General features: G+C 41.4%; 1 protein-coding gene across 1 annotated transcript in view; it reads right to left on the bottom strand.

Moving 5' to 3' along the window:
- Positions 1-10,761: 10,761 nt before the first annotated feature.
- Positions 10,762-22,223, bottom strand: part of LAMC1 (laminin subunit gamma 1) — a 123,797-nt gene continuing 112,335 nt past the window's right edge. The window contains exons 23-28 of the mRNA XM_024133830.3: positions 21,514-21,663; positions 21,133-21,247; positions 19,488-19,687; positions 18,236-18,394; positions 15,672-15,771; positions 10,762-13,781 (exon numbers count right to left, since the gene is read on the bottom strand). Of these exons, the coding sequence (XP_023989598.1) occupies positions 13,525-13,781; positions 15,672-15,771; positions 18,236-18,394; positions 19,488-19,687; positions 21,133-21,247; positions 21,514-21,663 (981 nt within the window). The 3' untranslated portion in view covers positions 10,762-13,524. The remainder of the gene's footprint in view (positions 13,782-15,671; positions 15,772-18,235; positions 18,395-19,487; positions 19,688-21,132; positions 21,248-21,513; positions 21,664-22,223) is intronic.

Genomic DNA, 22,223 nt, shown 5'->3' with positions numbered 1-22,223 from the left:
CATCCCCGGTGTGACACAAAGCTGAGCTCCTCTTATGCCTCAGTCTTCCCATCCTTTTGGGCTTCGGTCCAAGCACCTTAAAGTCATTCTTGACTCCTCCCATTCTCACAGTAGATCTTGCTGCCCTGCTCTACCTTCAGAGCATAATCAGAATTGGATCACTTCTCATCACCTCCATTGCAGTCACCTTACTACAGGCCCCCTCATCTTTTGCACAGATTATTGTGATCTCCTCCTATCTCGCCTCCCTGCTTTTGCTGCTGCCCCCCTCTAGTCTACCTTAACACCATTGCCAGAATCCTCCCATTACAGTATAGCTCAGACCACATTACTCCTGGTTACAAAAGCTTCCGATGGCATTCCGTCTCACTCTCAAAGCCAAAGTCCTTGTAATGGCCTCAAGGTCCTACACTGTGCACCCTGGCCCGCCTCCAATCCCCTCTCCCTCAGTGTCCCCCTTCTTGCTCACCTCCAGTCACATAGCCACTTTCTCTTTGTGGACTCTGCACTCTCTCATGCCTCTATCAGGAAGGTGCTTTCTCCAGACAGTCATGTGGTTCAGCTCTTTACTCAAATGCCGTCTTCGTGAGGCTGTCTGGACCATCTTGTATAAAACTGCAAGCTCCGCCATACCCCCTAAACATTTTCTTTCCCCCTTTCTCTGCTTTCTTTTTCTCCATAGAGAATCATTTTCCTTTCGACCCTACTAGACATCGGTGTGCCACTTAGAGTCAGTATGATGTGGTGGTTGAGATGCAGGTACGTCCTGGAGTCCGTGTGCCTGAGTTCAAGGCCCCGCTATGTTACTTACCAGGTAGTCAAGATAGAATCTCTCTATTGTTCATTTTTCTCATTTATAGAATGGGCATAATAATAGTCCTCACCTCATCAGGTTGTAGGTTTCATATTTGTAAAGTTCTTAGAAAGGTATCTGGAACATATGAAGTGCTACGTGGCTAGCTAACACATATTTCATCCATCTTTCATTTATTATGCCTCCCCCACTGGAATGTGAGCTCCATAAGGGTGGGGTTTTGTCTGTTCTGTACACAGCTTGATCCCCACCACATAGTCAGGGCCTCACCCAGAGCTGATTCTCAGTGCACAGCTGTAGAATGACAAGTCATTAAAGTTTCTGAGATACTCAAGAGTCAGTAAGGAAAACTTGCGAAGAATTTCCTTAATATAATGACGTCATATGAACAAAAACTAAAGTTCCTGACTGCTGATGTTGACGTAGGCCTGGATAAATTTGTGTTCATCATTCACAGGTGGCAAGCCTCTCGCCTAGGTTATTTCAGAAAGTCACAGAATAGACTCTCAGCATGCTAGGTGAGCATGCATTGGTTCTATTTTAGTACTAGATCTATAACTACCAAAAATCATTTTCCTTTGGTAAATGGGAAATAACTGAGGTGTTCGAGCCCTACATTGAAGCTCTACTCAGTGTTTTCTGACCAGAATATTCTTCACAATGCCACTTAATTGCGCAGATATCCACAGGGTACTCTGGGGTCCCCGGTGAAATGGGCTCCCTAAATAATTTGAAGGACGCTATTATTATCCTATACCAGCGGTCCCCAATCTTTTTGGCACCAGGGACCGGTTTCGTGGAAGACAATTATTCCAAGGGGTGGGGGGGTGAGGGGCGATGGTGCAGGCGGTAATGCAGGCGACGGGGAGCGGCAGATGAGTCTTCACTCGCTGGCCTGCCGCTCACCTCTTGCTGTGCGGCCCGGTTCCTAACAGGCCGAGGACCGGGGGTTGAGGACCCCTGTCCTATACCCCTGTCCTCTACCATCTCACAGCCTCCAGAAAAATAGATTCAGAAGGGTAAGCTTAAGAGTTTAGATCTTTCAACTCATTAAAATGGCATTGTTTTTGTTATGTTTGCTATTTTGTTTTGTTTTAATAAAAATAACCTGGCACCAAGTCCTGGCTGAAACATCAGGGTCTGAGTCCTTGCTGTCCAGAGTTTATGTTCTGTTCTGTATGGTGAACGCTTAGAGCAGGCTTGGGCCTGAACGCACCTAAGAATGACTCCAGTATTGGACTGTCTTTGGTATTACATATAATCCCCTGAGGAGAGAAGTGGACGGAATTTTATTTTAAGAAGTGATCTTTAAGAATTGAGTCTGCCTCTTCCACTTCTGAGATTAAAAGTTTTAGTGAAGAAGATAGCGTGGGCTCTCCCCAGTCAAGTCATCCACCGTTGCTCCAACGAATGCCTGCCCTGGGGCGCTCTTTCTTCCTTTGGCAAAAGTCTGATTCTGCAGCCTCTGGGCACATTCTGGAGGCCAGGCACTCCCCTCCAAGCCGCACCCACTGTCGTCATACAGTGAGTACACCAAACAGGTTCTCCTGGACGGACCGCCCTGCCCTGCCGCTGAGGTGTCTGCAGTGGAAGGGAAGTACAGTCACGCACACGCCTGATGACACAGTGACATAAAGGAAGCAACTGCTCTGCCTTCCCCTGGCTTAAAATAAATATAGTAACCACACAGACGTGGGTTTCCCATGTGGAGGTAATGGAGCTTATAGGCCTCTTTCCAGCTCTATCCTTACTTTTGCATTTGTGGTTGTATATATTTTTTTAAAGGAAGGCCCCAAATTGTACAAGCTTCAGGCCCCACAAAAAGTCTACCTGACTATCCTATGCTTTGTATAATGTCACATACTTACCCACTTACGTGAAGAACTCTGTAGGGTTGTGCTAGCCCCACTTATAGGAAACACTGGCAGGTTGAGAGGCTTAGTTAGCTAAGAGCACGCAGCTAAGCTGTCCATGAACTGTGGCCACTCAGGAAGGCCTGAGGTTTAAACTTCTTTTGATGTCTTTAGGTGTATTTGTTGGTTATCCTAATTTCAAATGCATCACCCACATTAAATAATTTGGCTCTCTTTTATTTTATGCTTCAGAACAAGCTCACCGCATTCACAGCATTGGATGGTAATGATGAATCATAAAAAGTCTAGTCTATCCTGTCATCCTTTGGCCTGTTCACACCTAGTGGATAGAAATTATTATTTAGAAGATCTTATGAAAAGTGGAGAAATCAATTGGGAGATAAAATACTTACACTAAAAGATTTTAAAAATAGATACATCGGTCTCTGCCTGCTTTTTAAGAAGGTCTTTGTACTCCACAGGAGGAAAGTCTTGATTAATCAACCAATTCAGTGTTATAGAATACTTAGAGTGTCTCAGTAGTTTTAAGAAGCACAGAAAAGAGTCAACACTGTCTCTGACACTGTAATTAGCATAGATACATTCTGAACGTCTCTCTCCCCAATTACAACCTGTTTCCTAGCAAGGGGAGCTGAAAGTAAAGATGATGCTTGGTTGAGTTCAACATGCAGACACACAGGATATACCAGTAACAAAGATTAACACAAGGGGGGAAAATTGCGAGAACAGTGCATAGCACTCTCTTTGAAAACCATCGCTCAAGGAAACGTTCCGAGTCCACAATTCTACTTGAGTACAAACCTCATTATATTACATATTTAACCCTCATAACACTCAGCACAAGAGCATAATTAGGCCCACAATAGTGTTTGCCAGCCCTTTCTTAGAATCTAGTAAAACATCAATAGACTACTGATGGTTTGATAACTACCTTTTTTGACCTCAACATGGCAAGATCTTTCTAGTGTGGGCCCTGACTAATGACTAGGCACTTCTTCAGATCCTCAGATAATAAGTGAGAGTTTGAAATAACCAACTAATTTGCCATGACGTCATTGGTCTTATGAAATGACAGCACCACACATTAAGAGTAGCCAATAATAATCAATCAAGAACTGGAACATGGAAAATGCCCATATAAGGGCATGAGTTTTCCTTGGGGCTAGAGACCACAGGGCTGGGCTGCCAGAACATCTTCAAGACATAGAGAGGAATGGATGGGAAGAAAACTCAACTACGCAATTGCACATCATTGAATTCTCTGTCCATGCATTGTCATATTGGGGTCAGTGTTTCCAAGCTCATTTCCCAGATTATATTCTCTCCAACACAGCTAAAAAATACACACCTTTTCATATAATTTGTCCCTCTAAGACTTCCCATAATAAACAGTCCAGAGCATTCATAGATCACACACACACACACACACACACACACACGCACACGCACACGCACACAAATATATATATAATGTCCCTATGCATCTGTTTACCAACATCCTCACATATTCCTACTTTATAGAAATATGTCATTCTCTATTTTTGTTTGTATTGCTTATGTTTTGTTTTTTGCTGGCTCCTTGACTTAAATAAATTTCCCAAAGTAGGAATAATTGCTTTTGTCACACTGTAAAACCCATGAGTACCAGTACTAGGTAGCCTATACGAGCAATGAGTATTCCAAAAATATTTGTTGATAACGCATAACCTAGGCGATCATCTATGGGGAGAGAACAGGCCATGTCCCCTAGAATCAAGTAGCCTAATGAACAATTTTCTTAAAACTCAGCACCATTTTCAAGAGTTTTTGCATTCATTTGAGCAACCTATTTTTGCTATCATTGTTGTTGTTGGCTATTGGCATTTTGAGAATTGAAAAAACCTAATTTTGCTCCCTGGAAAAGTGCCGGATTCCAAGATCAGGGCAGGGAAAGTACAAGATGAGCCTGTAATGTCTTGATATGCCAGAAGTAAGATAATGCTCAAAGAATGATGGGGATGTATCAAAAGGTCACAGAGGCCAGCTTTAGAGTATTCCCATTGGCCAAATAAGGGACACTTAAGATCAAAACAAATATCAAGAACAAAATATTAAATAAAATAGGAATCCATGAATCTAAGGTAATAGCAGTCAGGAATTCCCTGGTGGCCCAGTGGTTAGGACTTGGTGTTTTCACTGCCGTGCCCAGGTTCAATTGGGGAACTATGATCCCATAAGCCATGTGGTGTGGCCAAAAAAAAAAAAAGTAATAGAAATATATATGATATAGATATAGATAAATGGTAGAGATGGAAAAGCTCTACCTCACAGCATTAATGCCAATTAATAAATATAGAAAGAATGATGGAATTAGAAAATCTCCATTTGGCAGCCGCTATCATTGGGTAAAGGTATAAGGAGCAACAGGATATTTATATAGTCTCAAAGCATCTCCTCATGAGATACTTAGTAATTGCAAAGGATAACAGAGTAACTTTACAATGGAGAAACCTAGAAGGTACCAGCCCAATCAAATGTCAAAGTTAACATTGCCGGTAATTAGTTATGTGCCTCCTGATTTAATGTGCTGAAAAAAATTCAGCATCACTTCTACGATCACCCTGCTGAAAGTGCACAACCTGAATCCAATCAAAAGAAAACAAGACAAACCAAATTGAGGAACATTCTACAAAATAAGGTCTGTATTTTTTTTAAATGTCAATGTCATGAAATACGAAGAAAGACTCAAGAATTGTTCCAGATGAAAGGAAATGAAAGAGATGTGACAACTGAACACAACACACGATTTCAGATTTTCTTTTGCTGTGAAGGACATTATTGAGACAAATAGTGTATTCGTTTTCTATGCTGTGTAACAAATTACCCCAAACTTAGTGGCTTAAAACAATGCAAATGTCTTATTTTACAGTTCTGTAGGTTAGAAGTCTGATAGGGGTCTCCCTGGGCTAAAATCAAGGTGTCAGCAGGGCTTTGTCCCCTTCTGGAGGCTCTAGGGAAGAATCATTCCCTTGTCTTTCTTTCTGAGCTTCTAGAGGCCACCCACGTTCCCTGGCTCCTGCCCCCTCCTCCATCTTCAAGCCGACAGTGGCGGCCTTAACACATTGCATCACTCTGACCTCCTTTTCTGCCTCCCTCTTCCAATTATAAGAATCCTTATGGTTGTATTGGCCCAACTAGATAATCTAAAATAATCTCTCAATTTTAAGATCAGCTGATTCACAACCTAATTACCTCAGAAACCTTAATTCCCCTTTGCCTTGTGTAACCTAACACATTCATAGGTTCTAGGAATTAGGATGTGGACATCTTTGGGGGGCCGTTATTCTGCCTACCACAAATGGTGCAATCTGTATAAGGGCTGTAGATTATAGTATTGCGTCAATGGGAATTTCCTAATTTTGACAATTGTACTGTCGATATGTAAGAAAGTTTCCTGTCTTTAGGAAATAACACATTGAAGTATTTATGGGTAAATGGGCATTGTGTCTGCAACTTAAAACACTTCTTTCTCTCCCTCTCTCTCCACGGAGAGTAAGAGTGAGAGCAGTGAAAAAGCAAGTGTACCATTGGTGGAATCTGAATAAAGAGTATTGGAGAATTTTTTGACTATTCTTGAAAATTTTTCTCTAAGTCTGAAATTATGAACATAAGAACAAAAAAATTTAATGCAGTCTTTGTAAATTTCCTATTTCTAATAAATACTTAAATTTGTGTCATATTTTGAATGACATGTTCATTCTGATGGGTCTTTAAAAATCTCTTTTGAAACATTGACATTTTAGCGAGTTGTTTAATGACTTATTTGCAATTAACTATGAATAAGTTATTGGGCAGTTCTGAGTGTATTATGAAGGTAAAATCAATTATTTTGGACTCCACACTCCCGTTGTCCCATAGCTTGGGTATTAATGTTGAGTATTTTCATTTTCTGTCTTAAAATTCAGTATTACTTTTAGAATGGAGCCTTGAAAAGGTGTCTAAAAGTAGGCAAAAACTGTTTAGTTAGTAGTATTCCTCCAATATTAATTTCTTAGTTTTGGTAAGTGTACCGTAGATATATCAGATGTTAACATTAGGAAGCTAGGTAGAGCTAGGCGACCCAGCTTCATGCTCCTTAACCCTGAGCCTATGCAGGGGGAAGAGACAAGGAGGGAAGAAGCAAGAGCAGAGAGAGAGGTGTGAGCCGTGAGGGGTATATGGCCCAGGCTGCTTGAGGACAATCAGGTTCCAAGTAACAGTTCTGCCGCTAACTGGTTCCTTAATATTGGGCAAGTTACTAATATATTTAAATCCTGCCTTGATCACTCTAAACAAGGGATTTGAGAAAGCTTTTAATAAAATACATGTACATAATCGAGGACCTTAAAAGGAAAATGGATCAAAATCATGACAGAAAATGAGGCAACAGCTAACATAGTGGCTAAGGGTGATGGGGAAGCAAAACATGGCTTCGATTTTCTCAATGGTCAAATGGAGAGCGTCATCACATGAGAGGCAAATGAAAGAAATCAATTATGAAAGTGCCTTTGAAAACACGGTATGCAGTGTGAGTTACTTTGATAGTGCTAGTCTTGCCTGAGCCCTCAGAAACATAAAGACGGCAGGCAGCCCATCTGAAATCTACATGGCAAAACTCATCTCTCTGGCCAGGTGTGCGCCTCTGTATCAGCCTAACCGAGACAGCACAGAGAGCAGACTGTCTGAGCCAAGAGGGATCAGCAAGTTGTAACACAAACTTCTCTGACCACGCTAAACATGTAATCACCCAAATGACAGGTGTTTCTCCTGAGCCTTTATCTTAGACGCCAGCTCAGCAGCCCAGGAACGTGTAATCCACACTAGGACAGCACATCTTCCCCAGACGTTTCTGCTCCTGGCTGGACTTTACTCCGCACTAATCTCACCCTGGAAACCATGCTCAGGAGGAAAGAAAGGTCCATGGAAGAAGAGTCTGGGATCAATGAACAAAGAAGATTAAGGAAAATTAGGATCATATACATCCTAGAAACCAAGCACTGAATATTCAGGATGAAATCGCACTAGAAATTGTTAGCACAAGTTGCCATGGCACAAAATTTGATGATTACCTTTAAGTTCCCAAGATGACAAAGGATCTGTTATTAGGGCAGACACCATGGCATGGGCCCCCAAAGCATCGGTCTAAGGCTCACGTAGAATTTTCGGTTACTAGACATGGTGAAAAAGGATTATGGGAGGATGGAAGGGTCGCCCTCAAAGGTATGACCAGGGACCTTTCACAGAGAAGCACTTACACTGTCTTGGACAAACTCATGGGAACAGTGAGGTAACACAGGGTTACATTCTGATTTGATCAAAGGCCTGAAGCTCAACTTTTTAAAGAAATAAATACAAACTGAATTAATCATAAGCAATAACTCTGCTTATGAATACTGAATTAATCACACTGAATTAATCATAAGCAATACCTCTATGGCCTAAGTTATAAGGCTTTCCAAGGTAGGAAGCAAACAATAAAACATCAACCAGTCTGTTGAAATTTACTGGGACCATTCCCAGGAGTTAGAGAAAAAGAAAGGGAATTACTATTATAACTTGGGCCAGGAGCCAGAGATGCCTATAGAAGGGGCTGTGGGTAAAACTCGCAGACACACATACACAGCATTGGGAATGGCTAGTGTGAGGCTGGGAGCACATAGGCCCAGGCCTTGTAGACCGCATCACACCAGCTGGTTGCTGACTGCATAGCCCGGTGAGGTCTGTGCTATGCCATTTGGTGAAAGACAGTGGTTTTGGTTATTTTTCTACAAATCCATCCTTAGGTAAGAGTGCTGAGTGAACAGAATGCTGTTGGAAGGAGAGAGGGAGAGATAGAGACACAGAGAGAAAGAGAGAGAGAGAAATTAACAAGTATCCATAAACCTCCCTCTCTGCTCACAGCAGGGAAAAAGTAACAGGAGTGGGCGAACGGGATGAGAAAGGTTGATTTGATTGCATCTTTTTTTTTTTTTTTTTTTTTTTGCGGTACGCGGGCCTCTCCGGACACGCAGACTCAGGGGCCATGGCTCACGGGCCCAGCGGCTCCGCGGCATGTGGGATCTTCCCCGACCGGGGCACGAACCCATGTCCCCTGCATCGGCAGGCGGACTCTCAACCACTGCGCCACCAGGGAAGCCCTGATTGCATCTTTAAGACAACTTGAGTGACTACTGTCTGCCTCCTAGCCCTGAGGATGTGAAAGGGAGTAACCAAGACCCTGATCTTAGAGGGTAGGAGAGAGGGGGGAGGGAGAGGTGGGTGAGACACACCTGACGAATAAACACATGCCCAAGGGCCATGCCAGAAGCCAGTACCAGGCTGAGTGGGGTGGTGAACAAAGGACTGGCCAGTTTCAACAGAGTAGGGAACACCTTGACCTTAGGCTTTCCTGTACTGGGAAAGGGAAAGCAAGCACCTTCTGGGCAGAGAAGAGTTAAAGCAAAGACATGGAGGTCTTAACACTTGAAATGTTAAGGTTTCTCTTATTTGAATTCTTATTTGAGATTTTCTTTGGTCTTCTGCTAAATATTTCCCTTTCTTAAGCATACGATTTTTACTTAGAATTTTATTTATCGGTATAGAGCAGGTATAATCATTCTAGGAGACTCCATACAAATAGAAGACACTCTGGTTGACTCCTGAATGAGTGCAACCTCTGAGAGATACATAGATTCCTTACAGAAAGTTCTTATTTTTCACGCCAACTATTAATATTTTCAATTAAACCTGCTTAGTGTGAACAGGCAAAATTACCTGCCATTTACAGCCGTCTCATTTCTGTTCCCATAAACCACTGGCCTGAAGAGACCTGATCTTTCCTTGGGTGGGTCCTTTCTCACCTTAGGTGGAAGGTGCCACCTGCTTTTCTACTTTGTGACTCTCCTAAGCACCAGGAGTCCTGTCTTCTCCAGACATTCTATTTTGAACTTAACGAAGTGGGTCTGGTGAGTTCAGATTTATTAAGGGGCTAGAATGCTTATTTAAGGGGTAAACCTTTGGAGATATTTTGAATCAGATTATGCTGATACCAACTTCGGAGAAACTGCTGACTCAAATAACAAAAGGAATAGGAACAAATTTTTTAAATTCCACTCATCACTCTGACACAGTAACTATGGAGGTATATTTGCACCTGAATCATACCCTACAAATGGGTTAAGAACACGGTATGTAAGTAAAGCTAGTAACTAGTGCCCTCTAAAGCTCTCTTCGAGGAAGTCTAAAGAGAAGAGTTCAGGTTCTTCTTTACAGGTGTTACAGCTGTAATGATTTACATGACTGGGAAGGTGGCACGTCATCCCCAGGGCCTCAGGGCTATAAACAGAGCCAAAGAGTAGCGCAAAGCCTTACTGCTGTCTCTGTACTTCCAAACTTCTTCATCTGGTCTTAAGTTACTCCAGTTGGGTCAGCCCTCCAGATGGCCTGCTGGTCCAGCACATTACTTACTTTTTCTTCCATTATGTTTGAGAGTGTTTCTCATCATATAAAGAAAGTACGAAAGTACCTTTAGTTTAGCTGAAGATGTGTGTATTTAAAAGGTGGAAAGACAACTCTTTACATACATCTGCTAATTTAGAAAGCCCAAATAACTTGAAAATAGCCCTCCGTAGTCACTAATCAAATATGGAGACTACACCAGGGGGTCCGGCAAACTCCAGCCTGCAAGCCTGGGCCTGTTCCTGTAAACAGTTGTACTGGACCACAGCCCTGTTCATTTGTTTACAGACTGTCCACAGCTGCTTTCCTGCTACAACAGCAGAGCAGTTGTGACAGAGACTGTATGGCCTGCAAAATGTAAAATATTTACTATCTAGAGCTTAACAGGAAGAATTTGCCAACCTCCGGACCACAACCAAAGTATTCCAATCTGAGAAGGGTTAAAAAAATAAATATATACATAAATTAATTTATATACTCACACACACGCACGTACACATACTGGATTGTTCTCAGGAAAAGAAACAACCCAAAGAATACATTACGAGACGCTTCCCCTTCATCATACCTTTTAAAACATCTTACATCCCCAGTACCACACTCAGGCCACACCAAGTATAAAGGGTTACAAATATTCAGATTTTATTATAAATAAAATACTGTTTTTTTTTTTAACATAAAAAATGCCAAGTGTTGCATTTACTACCCTGGAGAGCAAGACCGTAGAGGTTAAGGTAAACAGCTAAAGTGAAGGCACATGGAAAAGGGCCACGGTCGGAATTAAGAGGGAAAATTCCAGGGAACAGCTGTGTATGTTCCCTGTGACACCCAGCATTCTGCAGCAGCCATCCTGTCAATTTTATTACATAAAATACAGAAAACTGGAACTATACAATAGAATAATGGCTATATTGCAGGTGTGTAATTAAGGTATTGTCTTATAAAGAACTTTTATTTTAAAAATAAAATTCTGTTTAAAAATATACCACACAGATGGAAAAGGAGAAAAGAAAAAACAACAAATCCTCCAAATTTCACTGTGGCCTAAGACTTACTGGAGTGAACCTGACCCATAGGCTAGAGGGTAAACTACCTTAGCAGTCTATCTTCAGTCCTTTCCCTGAAACCTTGACCAAAATGTCTCATAGGATGTGGCCACTTAAAAAGAGGAACTAGCTAGGAAACACTGATGTGAACGCTTGGCAAGAAAGAGCCAGGCCTCCCGCGATAGGAGAAGAGGCCTGAGAAGAGGAGTGGAGTGGAAGCTTAGGAGGGTGCCAGGTCAAAACACCAGTAAGTCGACTCTGGGATGCAAGGAGGAGATGGAAAGGGGAAGAACTAAGGCAGAACACCTCTCCCACTCTATCTATCTGCAGCATGATCCCTGATGCACTAGCAGCACTCAAGTCATTATGCACCCCTTATACAAATGACCCCATCCAGCTCAAACAACTGCCAGAGGGCATTTCTCACTCATTCCTGGCTAGGCTCACATTGATGGTAAAGACGCCCTTCAGCAAGCTCGCCTAATGCCATCCTTCCCTGTCAAGCTGGCGGCCCTGCTTTGGGGCAGGCATTACGAACAACATCGTGCTGTGGCTGAGGACCACCGGGACTGCAACGGAAGAGGGTTCGAGGTACCTCTTTATCGTGGCTGTGTGTGGAGGAAAGCAGGTGGCTGTGAATGTCAGAGAACGGACATGCTGCAAACACAAGGCAAAGAGCAAAGCAACAGGGAACAAAGCCAATCCAAAGAACCGCAGATGGAAGGGAAGGAGGTATACAGACACATTGTGCCGGTGAAGAGGAAAAATGAAGTGAAGAAGTGAACGGACAGTGCCATTCTAGAAACAGGACCAAGTATATTTACATAAACTCCTTACTCTATAATCATGATAAACAAAAAACACATTCACACAAAAATATAAATTTGAAATAATTAATAGCACCAGTGTGTCAGATAATAGTTTCTTTCCCCCGCTACGCAAAGTACAAAGTTGCATAGTGTTAAAGGCTATATATGAATCTCGAAGGCGGGTTGGTAGGAGGAAGGGGTTTGTGGCAGAGAATCGTCACGCTGTGACCTTAGAAGAAAGCCACAGAGCTGAGGGTCAGAAGTTGAGAAGCTCACTAGGAAACTCCATGTAAGGGTCTTCCCTCTACGCTTAGAGGGAAGGTTTAGAGGTGGGTTTAAATCACAAAGTGCAGGAACGAGATGGTGTTGGCAGCTGTGTGAAATACTGAGTGCAAGTATTTGTCACCAGGATTTGGCAAACAATGTGTTTTGAGGGGTTCTACAAGATGGGAACATCAGGAGAAAACTGAGGCTAAGGGTCAAATGTTTCATCTCTCCCCAGTGGAAGAAAAATGGCTATGTGGGATCCTGACAGTACAAGCTGCATCTAAGTTCTATCCCTTTGCTAGAAAAGACTAGGACAAGGAGGCTTTTCTTTTGTTTTGTTTGTCAAGATCGTAAGGACCACCCGTTCTCTGCCAGGTAACAACACTAGTTCCAAGACTAATATTCTAAAAAAGCTCTAAGAATTAGTTTGATTTTGAAAAAAACTTTAGTGGTTATCATATCCCTATTTCTTCTGCATAAATTCCATCTATAGGAACAGAAGACGTCTATTGGTGAGTGCAAGCTGCCCATCCAGATTTAAATTATCAGCTGCCCAAAGATCTGAAAAAAGTTTATCTTCCTAGTCAATTATTAACATCTGAGAAAATGTTCAGCCTCCTTCTGCAGTCTCACATTCTCCTGGAGACTGTCATAAACCATTGCATCCTTACCCGTGGGATGGCTCGGTGTCCTAAACTCAAAATAGCTAAAACAACAGATGACGGCTCTCGACACTCTAAATGACCAATACCTTTGGCACAGGCTGTGTATTTCCTTTTGCTTAAAAGGAGGAGGGGCAGGAGATGTGGATGCATTTTCTTTACCTATAGACTGGATATACTGGCCATCACAATGCTACTGTCGGTAGCCAAACTTCTCCTTCATAGAAACAAGAGTACTGAGACTGAGGAGGTTCTGTTGGCATCAGCGAGAAGGGAAGGGCTACCGGCTCAGCCCTGGCACACATGGTTCCCACGAAGGGTTTAAGCCACTGTACAGCAACGCAGGATGCCACGTCCTTATGCGACTCAGAAGGGAAAGGTGGGTCTAAGGGACCACCATTAAGTGGAAGAGAGACTTTATTAGATAAAACCCTTTGTTCCTGATTCACGATGTTTAATTTGCTCCTCTTTAAACTTTGTGACTTTTCCTGGCTCAAAAGGACAGTGGTGGAGAGCAGCAGAGAGTGGGGGTCTGAAAGATGGAATCTTTGTGTTAAGGCACTCTGTGGTCTCACAGTGGCTCTCTAAAGGAAGACGCTAGGGCTTTTCAATGGACGGGGTGTTAAAGCAGCCGGAGGGTAAGGTCTTCTTGATGTCTTCCAGGTTGCGGATGTCCTTCAGGATCTCCTCAATGTCTCTGTTATAATCCATGATGGCAGCCTCCTGCCTCCTGGCTTCATTCTCCAGGTTAGACACTTTCCTGTCTAGATCACTGACTTTCATTTCATCTTTGGCTTTGTTCAGGGTACCTTCAATCTCATTTAGCTTATTCAGGTCCACTGTGTCCAGCTGCCCTGTTGAGTCAGAAAGGACACAGAAGAGGACAGACACATTCAGTGAGAATTATAACATCACTTCACAAGTATCCCCACCAGCGTTTTTATAAAGGAAGCCCAGCAGCTATCGCTATGAAAAAAGTGGCCTGAGAACTTGAGGCCTGTCATACAAGGGCATTAACAATGCAGACCAAGTACAATCACTGACCTAATCTAGCAGGGATGGGTCAGAGCTTATAATGAATATTGGGGCTGGATTTTTTTTTTTTTTTCTGAGAGACGGTTTTTGTGAAATGTTTTCTAAATATATAACAACCATGTCCTAGACCTTAAGCCTCACTTGTGGTTTTGAAGGTCATCTGGTAACGTGTAATACCTTTTTCACCTTTATATATGTAATCCTTGTGTCTTTTTAGTGCTCTCTAATGAACATAAAAATCTTTACGCTAGAACCCTAAGCCCTCAGCTCTTTGATTCCAGGGAAACTGGGTTGTTTTGGGAGTCATGTCCGGCTCCCAAGAGTTAGACACTATTATCGGAGCCCTCCTATGGAAAATGGCCAGGGTTGAAATGCTGAAATAATTTCAGCACAGCTTTGCTTTTTAAAAAATAAATAAATAATTAATTAATTTTTATTTTTGGCTGTGTTGGGTCTTCATTTCTGTGCGAGGGCTTTCTCTAGTTGCGGCAAGCGGGGGGCCACTCTTCATCGCGGTGCGTGGGTCTCTCACTATCGTGGCCTCTCTTGTTGCGGAGCACAGGCTCAGTAGTTGTGGCTCACGGGCCTAGTTGCTCCGCGGCATGTGGGATCCTCCCAGACCAGGACTCAAACCCGTGTCCCCTGCATTGGCAGGTGGATTCTCAACCACTGCGCCACCAGGGAAGCCCCAAAGCTTCGCTTTAAAATTAGCAAGAAAAAGAGGTCCTTTTGAAAGGAACTACCTCTGTATTAAACGAAAGCAGATAGCCAGCTGCACAACGGCCAGCACTTTATGCATACTGTACTTGACTAAATTCTCACCAGATCATTTGACATCAATGATTCTCAGCTGTTAAGTAATTTGCCCAAATTTGCACAGCTTACAGGCAACAAAGCAAAGACTCCAACCCAAGTCTGACTAACTTTAAAATACAACCTTTTCTGTCACAAAACCTACCTCTTCCGGCTTACTTTCATTTTAAAATCCATCTGCTGGCACATAATTTATTATTCTTGAAAATTGAGACAGATAAAAATATCACACACACCTCCCAAAAAAAACCCCCACAAAACAAAACACTGACCAAAACCAAACTTTAAAGGCTATCACATTAAAATAGAGTGCCTTGCTCACAAAGCTGTACTGGCTAGAGTATTACAACTTTATAATAGAGGCTGGTGACAAAAGTACATCTGCCCTATAATGAGGCCTGCTCCCTATATCAAACTGGATTAAAGGAACATTTCAATATGCTTATACTTCCTTCAAAAAGAAAGCCTTCTCTCTTTTGGCATAAAAACTGTCACCTCATCCGATTAGCCTTTAATCGATTATCCTTTAAAGTGTTCTTTTATTCTGTCATTGAAATCCTTCACTTTAAATCCTTTAAAGACATTCTGCCAGCAGGATGAACTAAGAATAATCACCGTTCGATTGTATCATAAACCTTGACCATAAGTGAGCCACCCTAGCTGGAAGCAGATCTTCAAAATTTTATCAAGTCCTCAGACCATGGTCAGACTCCAGTACTGAGTCAGATTCCATGGAAGGACCTAGTAAGTACATGTTGAATTAATACAACTTAAAGTCACGATTCAGTTCATACGGTCTTTGCACTATAGTATCTACTTTTGAGTCAACTATCTCAGATCCCAAGAACAGTACAAAGAATTCAAAGGCTGCCTAAAAAGACTCTATGGTTACTTACCCAGCTGCTCCAGGAGGTCATTAATAAGGTTGAGGAGGCTGGTGACAGAGTTTTTGGCCTTTCTGGCATTGATCTCAGCTTCCTGAGCAGCCTGTGAAGCCTGTACAGGGAAAAAGGATAAATGATACAGTAGTCTTGATGATACATTTTTATCTTCTTGAAGTATCTTTTCCTCAATGAGTCAACAAATCTAATTTTCAGATGGTTTCCCTTCTTCTAACTCATGAAACTATTATCTCTTACTGTAGAGATGTTCTTTTTTGGTCATATCTTCATGTTGAGGATGTTGCTATTTTTAATTCACTTAATAGTCATGAGGAGGCAGTCAGTATGCCTACAATGACTGTATTTGTATTTCAAAGATCAATTTTACCTCCTTTCCTCACTTTCTCACTCAAGAACACATGGTAGTGTATTCATAATAAAACCCATCAAGCAGAAACAAGTTACTTTTTAAGGATGAGTATAAAAACTACCATTTTATAACCAAAACATGTCCTCTGGGATGATCTTAGAGACTTGATTGTCAGAAATGTCCTATTCTCAGAAATTTTTCATAATTAAGTGACATTCTTCTAAAACTCCCTCTCCCCATGCAGTCACACAAATACACACATACAAATTGGGGCAATACAATTTACATTTAAAAAATCAACCAAAGGTAAATATATTTGGGAAAATTCCATGAAACCTGAACAAATACACTTGTGCATGAGTCACAGGAAATGGCAATGGAAGAGGAAGTGTCTAAGTATCAGAAAACAGATGCTCTCACAAATAAATCTGGTCAGGATATACAGGAGTAGCTTTGAGCGTCCTACCACAGAACTGTTTTTCCTAGCTTTTTTGGGCCAAGAGAGTACAAACTTTTTGGATAGAAACAATGTGAAAATTTTAAAAAGAAGAAGAAAGCTACGGAAAAAACCTTCACAAATAAACGATTAACCTCTGTTCAAACTGCAGTCATTCTCACTGCACCTTCCCAGGCTGTGTGCGAGTGTTCTAGCAGAGCTGTAAAGGACTCTGCTACGGCCATTCTATTACATTTAACCTGCTGTCTGCAGCCTCCTCTTCCAGGAACAACTGTTGAGCCTTCACTCTTTCCCTTAAAAAACAGGTTACAGACTGCAACAATACGGATGCAATGCTGGCCTTTCAGGATTGATATTTAAATATAAATGGGATAGTATATATGAGGGTGCCTTGTGCTCCTTAGAAGTTACCTACCAAAAGGAACAAAAGATGGATCTTCTTTCTACCCCTTTAACTGAATTCATACCCTTTTTTGAAGCTTATAGAGAACATATATCTTTTCCTTTCCTTCAACAGGCTCTAAATCTAATGTTTCTATAACTGTATTAAAACATAAAATCCAGAGACCCTCAGCACATATGAAATATACACATTTTTACTATACGGGAATTTCCACTTGAGCCATACCTTGCTATAGGAAATGAGGACAATTCAAAACAACAAAAAAATGCATAATAAAATAAGGTATTTGCACAGGGATGCTTCCTGTTATCACTTCCCTAGGGACTTCTTTACCTAGATTAACAGGCTTAGTAGTTCTTCTTTCCACCCCAAGGTGAAAATGATCTACAGTGAAGGGTGTGATTTTTAGCAGGAGTGGAAGAGGGTCCCTTCCTTGCACTGAAAGTCCACAATTAAACAAGTTCATGTCCATCATTACTGTGGTTATAATCAGATTGAACTGTAAAGGACCATTTCCATTGTGACTCCCATCAAAGTCTTTCAAAAGCAAAATATAGCACGAAACAGAACCTAGTCCTTTGTTGGGCCATGCATTCACAAGTCAATTTTGTTACAAACAGGGCTATGTATACACATCATCACAAAAAGTGAAAAATCAAATTGGGGTCTTCCCTGGTGGAGTAGTGGTTGAGAGTCCGCCTGCCAATGCAGGGGACACGGGATCGTGCCCCGGTCCGGGAAGATCCCACGTACCGCGGAGCGGCTGGGCCCGTGAGCCATGGCCGCTGAGCCTGCGCGTCCGGAGCCTGTGCTCCGCAACAGGAGAGGCCACAACAGTGAGAGGCCCGCGTACCGCAAAAAAAAAAAAAAAAAAAAAAAAATCAAATTGGATGTTAGTTTGGTATGTTTTGTCATCTTCAAAAATGTCCTTTTACACAAGAAACTGGTCTTTGTCTTTAGGCAGCAAGTTGCTGGGAGAATAAGAGGAGGACGGAAATTAACTTTTCATTGCATGCATGCCTTTTGTTCTTTTTTGATTTTATACCACCTATGAATTACCCATTCAAAAATATAAAGACATACTTTTAAATGTCCTAAAACCTCAAATGTGTAAAACAATGTTTTGCTTTTAACTGAGAGTAGCTTTGGGAAGGAACTATTGTGCAACAATCTGGCAGAAGATCCGAATTCTTTGTCTTCTATGTAAGTTACTAACCCAATTCTTGACCAGAAAACACAATTAAAAACAGAAGTCAATATGAAAAAGACTCTTCTCAACAAGTTAGGGATCTTTATTATTAAACACCCTTCACTTTCTGCCCATTAGCGAATATGCCAAAATCACTTACCATCCCTGCCATCATCATATCCTGGTCAGCATCATCTTGTTTTTTCTTCAGCTCCTTTTCTGCTTCCTGTAGCTGTTTCAACATATTATTCACCTCGTTATCCAGATCTGTAACTTCTGCAAAAGTCCTCTCAGCTTCTGCCTTGGTGCTGGTAGCATTCTAGGCACAAAATAAACAATTCCTAATGAAAAAAAGTTTTCCTTTTTCTAAAGTATGCTGCCACTCCTTTTATAATCTGTAAAATGGTTCAAAAATATGATACAGAAAGAACAGGGCCATAATTTGTACTATATGTTGAATTACGTTATCATTTATTTGGGCTACAAATTTAATGAAAAGAATAACACTACCACCTAACATAACATTTTATATTTTATAAAGCACTTTGATTTGTATCCTCTTGTTTAATCCTGTTAATAAAAATTCCTGTTCTATCGTTGCCATTTTTAGTTGGGGTCACAAAGCTGCAACATTTAAATGGTGTATACCTTCCACCACATTGTACTGATTAGACTCTTTCGCTTGGATAATTTTCTATTCAAAGCTAGCCTTATTCTATTGATACTTGCCAGTTCATCATAATGTACAAAAAGCCCATAATTCTGAAATATATTTTATAAAGTGTAATTAATCCAAGAAACTAAAAAATGTGTGTGATTTTCAAACACATAAGTTTAGAATCAGCTCCAATTTCTCCTTTAAATAAAACAGATTTCTCTTTAAGTAGGAGAAAGCCAGCCTAGAGAAATTATTCTTTAAGATGAGTAGAAAGAATTCTAGCACTGGTAACTTCAAAAATTCTAAATCGGTGGGTCTTAGATATGGCAATATGCTTGAAAGGGGATCTTAAAAACTGTACTGACTTGGCACTGTATATAAGATGGAAAAAATATTAATTGTTCATGTCAAGGAACTGTGTTTACTTAGAAAGAATCTGATTTTTTGTGGGCAGGAGCTTGCTGGGTCACTGAAGCCAACCCCCCATCTCAACAACTCAGACCCTGCCACTGAGACACAGCAGAAATTTTAGAGTAAAGGACCCTTTCAATGACTCTCCCTCTTCAATCAATGTGGTTACCTGCTCTAATGCATGCCTAGTAAAAAAAAAATGACGACAAGGATGGTTTAATGTAACTTTACTGGAGTTGAGGAAAAAATTTGCAAGAGCTTTTGGGGGTCTGGAAAGAAACCGGAAAATGACTAGAGAATAGATGAGCAAAGGCTTCGTTTCGGACACGAGGGGAGAGCACACCTTTTGGACAGCGCTGGCGATCCTCTCCGCCTCGTGGGCCTTGTTCTTGGCCTCGGTGGCATCTGCGGCAGCGTTGCCCAGAGCCAGCTGTGCTTCCCTGGTCTTTTCATTGGCTTCAATTATAGTCTGGTTGATGGCAGGGATTCTCCTTAGTGCCTCCTCTGCAGCCGTCTTGTTATCATTCACTCGCCTATCAAAATCTAAAACAGGTTCAAGGAATGCAATTAAACTAAACTCTCAACAAGCCAAAAGGGAACCTTTCAGGGAGCTGCCACTGGGTTTTGTTTTATGAACAATAAAAGTCAGGGGAAAAGAATGAAAAACAGCATGGACTGAAATGTTAGAACAAAGCACACAGATCTACGTGGAAGATTCATGTGAATGAACACCTGTTTCTGGAAGGCAAATTCTCACTTGAAACATTTATTTTCATGCAGAACTGAGTATGCCATCACCTCCACCTCAACCAATATCGAAAGCTGCAGTTTATTTAGTGTTTACTAAGTGTTAGGTACTAAGTTAAGAGCTTTATGTGCTTGTGTGACACAGGCATTGTATCATTTTTATACATGAGAAAATTGAGGATTAAAGAGGTAATTTTTTTCAAGGATTCACAGTAAGAGGTGGATCAGGGATTCTAAACCAAACCCACTGACACAAAGCCCATACATTCAACCATTATCCTATAAAGCTTCTGTATATATAGAGCTTATGTTTATCAGAGGTGAGTCCAAGGCTACACAGTGAATTGAGCACAGTTCTTTTTTATCTTGGGTGAGGAAAGAAAACATAAAGACTGAGATGCAATTGGCAGAGAAAATTAAAGATAATCTCCATTTACCAACACAAGTCAGCTAAATAGGCATATCTTGGTTACAGGAAATACACTTTTTTTTTGGCTTCCATACCGAGAAATGCTGGGGTAAAATGACATGAACGCTGGGATTTTTCTTTGAAATACTTTACCATAAAAAAAGGTAGGGTAGGGACTTCCCTGGTGGCACAGTGGTTAAGAATCCACCTGCCAATGTAGGGGACACGGGTTTGATCCCTGGTCCGGGAAGATCCCACAGGCTGCGGAGCAACTAAGACTGTGCGCCACAACTACTGAGGCTGTGCTCTAGAGCCCGTGAGCCACAACTACTGAGCCCAAGTGCCACAACTACTGAAACCCATGCGCCTAGAGCCCGTGCTCCGCAACAAGAGAAGCCACCGCAATGAGAAGCCTGCACACCGCAATAAAGAGTAGCCCCCGCTCGCCGCAACTAGAGAAAGCCCGCACACAGCAACAAAGACCCAACGCAGCCAAAAATAAATAAATAAATAAATAAATAAATTTAAAAATAAAAAATAAAGCACTATCAGCTGATGCGTAAAACAGTAATTGTTGGCTTTAATTATATGCATTAACTGATAAAAAAATTTTTTTAAAAAAAGGTAGGGTAGGTGTTGGGGGATGAAGTAAGTGCAGTAAAAATCTTAACTGCTGAATCTGAATGACAGGTATAAGGGATTTCTTATACTATTATCTCTCGTGCTGTATGTGTTCAGAAAGTCTCATAGTAAAAATTTTTTTACAGAGGAGAGAGAATCACCCTACTGAAGGACACATATAAATTTACCCTGTTATCTGACCCTCTCATACCTTTCAGGTTGCTGAGAATGTCATTGGCTTCTCGTAAGGTATTTCGTCCCTTTTTAGCAGCTTCTTCCGCAAGAGCCTTGGCAGCATCAGCTCGGGCTAGGAGTTGGTCGGCAGTCTGCAAACACGTGGCAGATAAGAGGACAAACCCTCCAAGGTAAAGCCCTTCTCTCTCCTAACAGACCAGGCACCTACAAGCCACCACCCTGACACTGGCCAGTATACAGCAGGTTAGGCCTGGGCATCAGCATAAGGCCCTCCTCTGAATACTTTTTCATGTGTTTTGTTGCTTCTGCAATTGTGGTAACATCACAGACACAGCCTACAGTCAGGCAGTTTCAATTTTTGCCTCAAGAAACAAAGCAACTTGCAAAGCAAACCAACCTGCTGTTCGGTCTTTCCTTTTTCCAGAAGGTTCTTTACTTCAAATTCCTTCCCTCTCATGTCCTGTCTGAGGTCCTCATAATCTTTTAACTTCTGGTCAATCAGATGATCCAGATCCTCAGCGTCCTTCTTTATTTTATTTGCCTCATTCTATGAAAAGCAAGTAAGATCATTATATTTTAGGCAATACAACTAAACTGACGAAAAGGTAGGCTTAGTAATTCTATACTTAATGGATATTTTTAAAAGAACAGCACAGATCAAGATTTTATGGACCTTTTTTAAAAACTGAGGTATACTTACACACAGTGAAATGCACAGCACTTAGTTTGATGAGTTTTGACAAATATATTCACCTGTGTAACCAACACCCCAATCAAGATACAGAATATTTCCACCCAGGAAATTCCCTTGTATCTCTTTCCAGTCAATTTCCACACCCACGTTTCCAACAATGCAGCTGCCACTGGTCTGGTTTTTATCATCATAGATTAGTTTTGCCTACTGTCAAATTCCCCATATATGGAATCATACAGTATGTACACGTCTGAGGAGACCTAAAACTTTATGGTGAAAACGAAGTCAACACCTCAGATGTAAAACGTGAAACTTAATAAATTGCAAGTTTAATGTAAAAAATATACGATTTATATAGAACTTGGTATGAGGATTCATGATTAGAGTACAGAAGAAATAAAATACTACCAATC

This window comes from Physeter macrocephalus, chromosome 4 (assembly GCF_002837175.3).
Source record: "Physeter macrocephalus isolate SW-GA chromosome 4, ASM283717v5, whole genome shotgun sequence".
Taxonomy (NCBI): domain Eukaryota; kingdom Metazoa; phylum Chordata; class Mammalia; order Artiodactyla; family Physeteridae; genus Physeter; species Physeter macrocephalus.
This window is presented reverse-complemented; position numbering and strand designations above follow the sequence as displayed.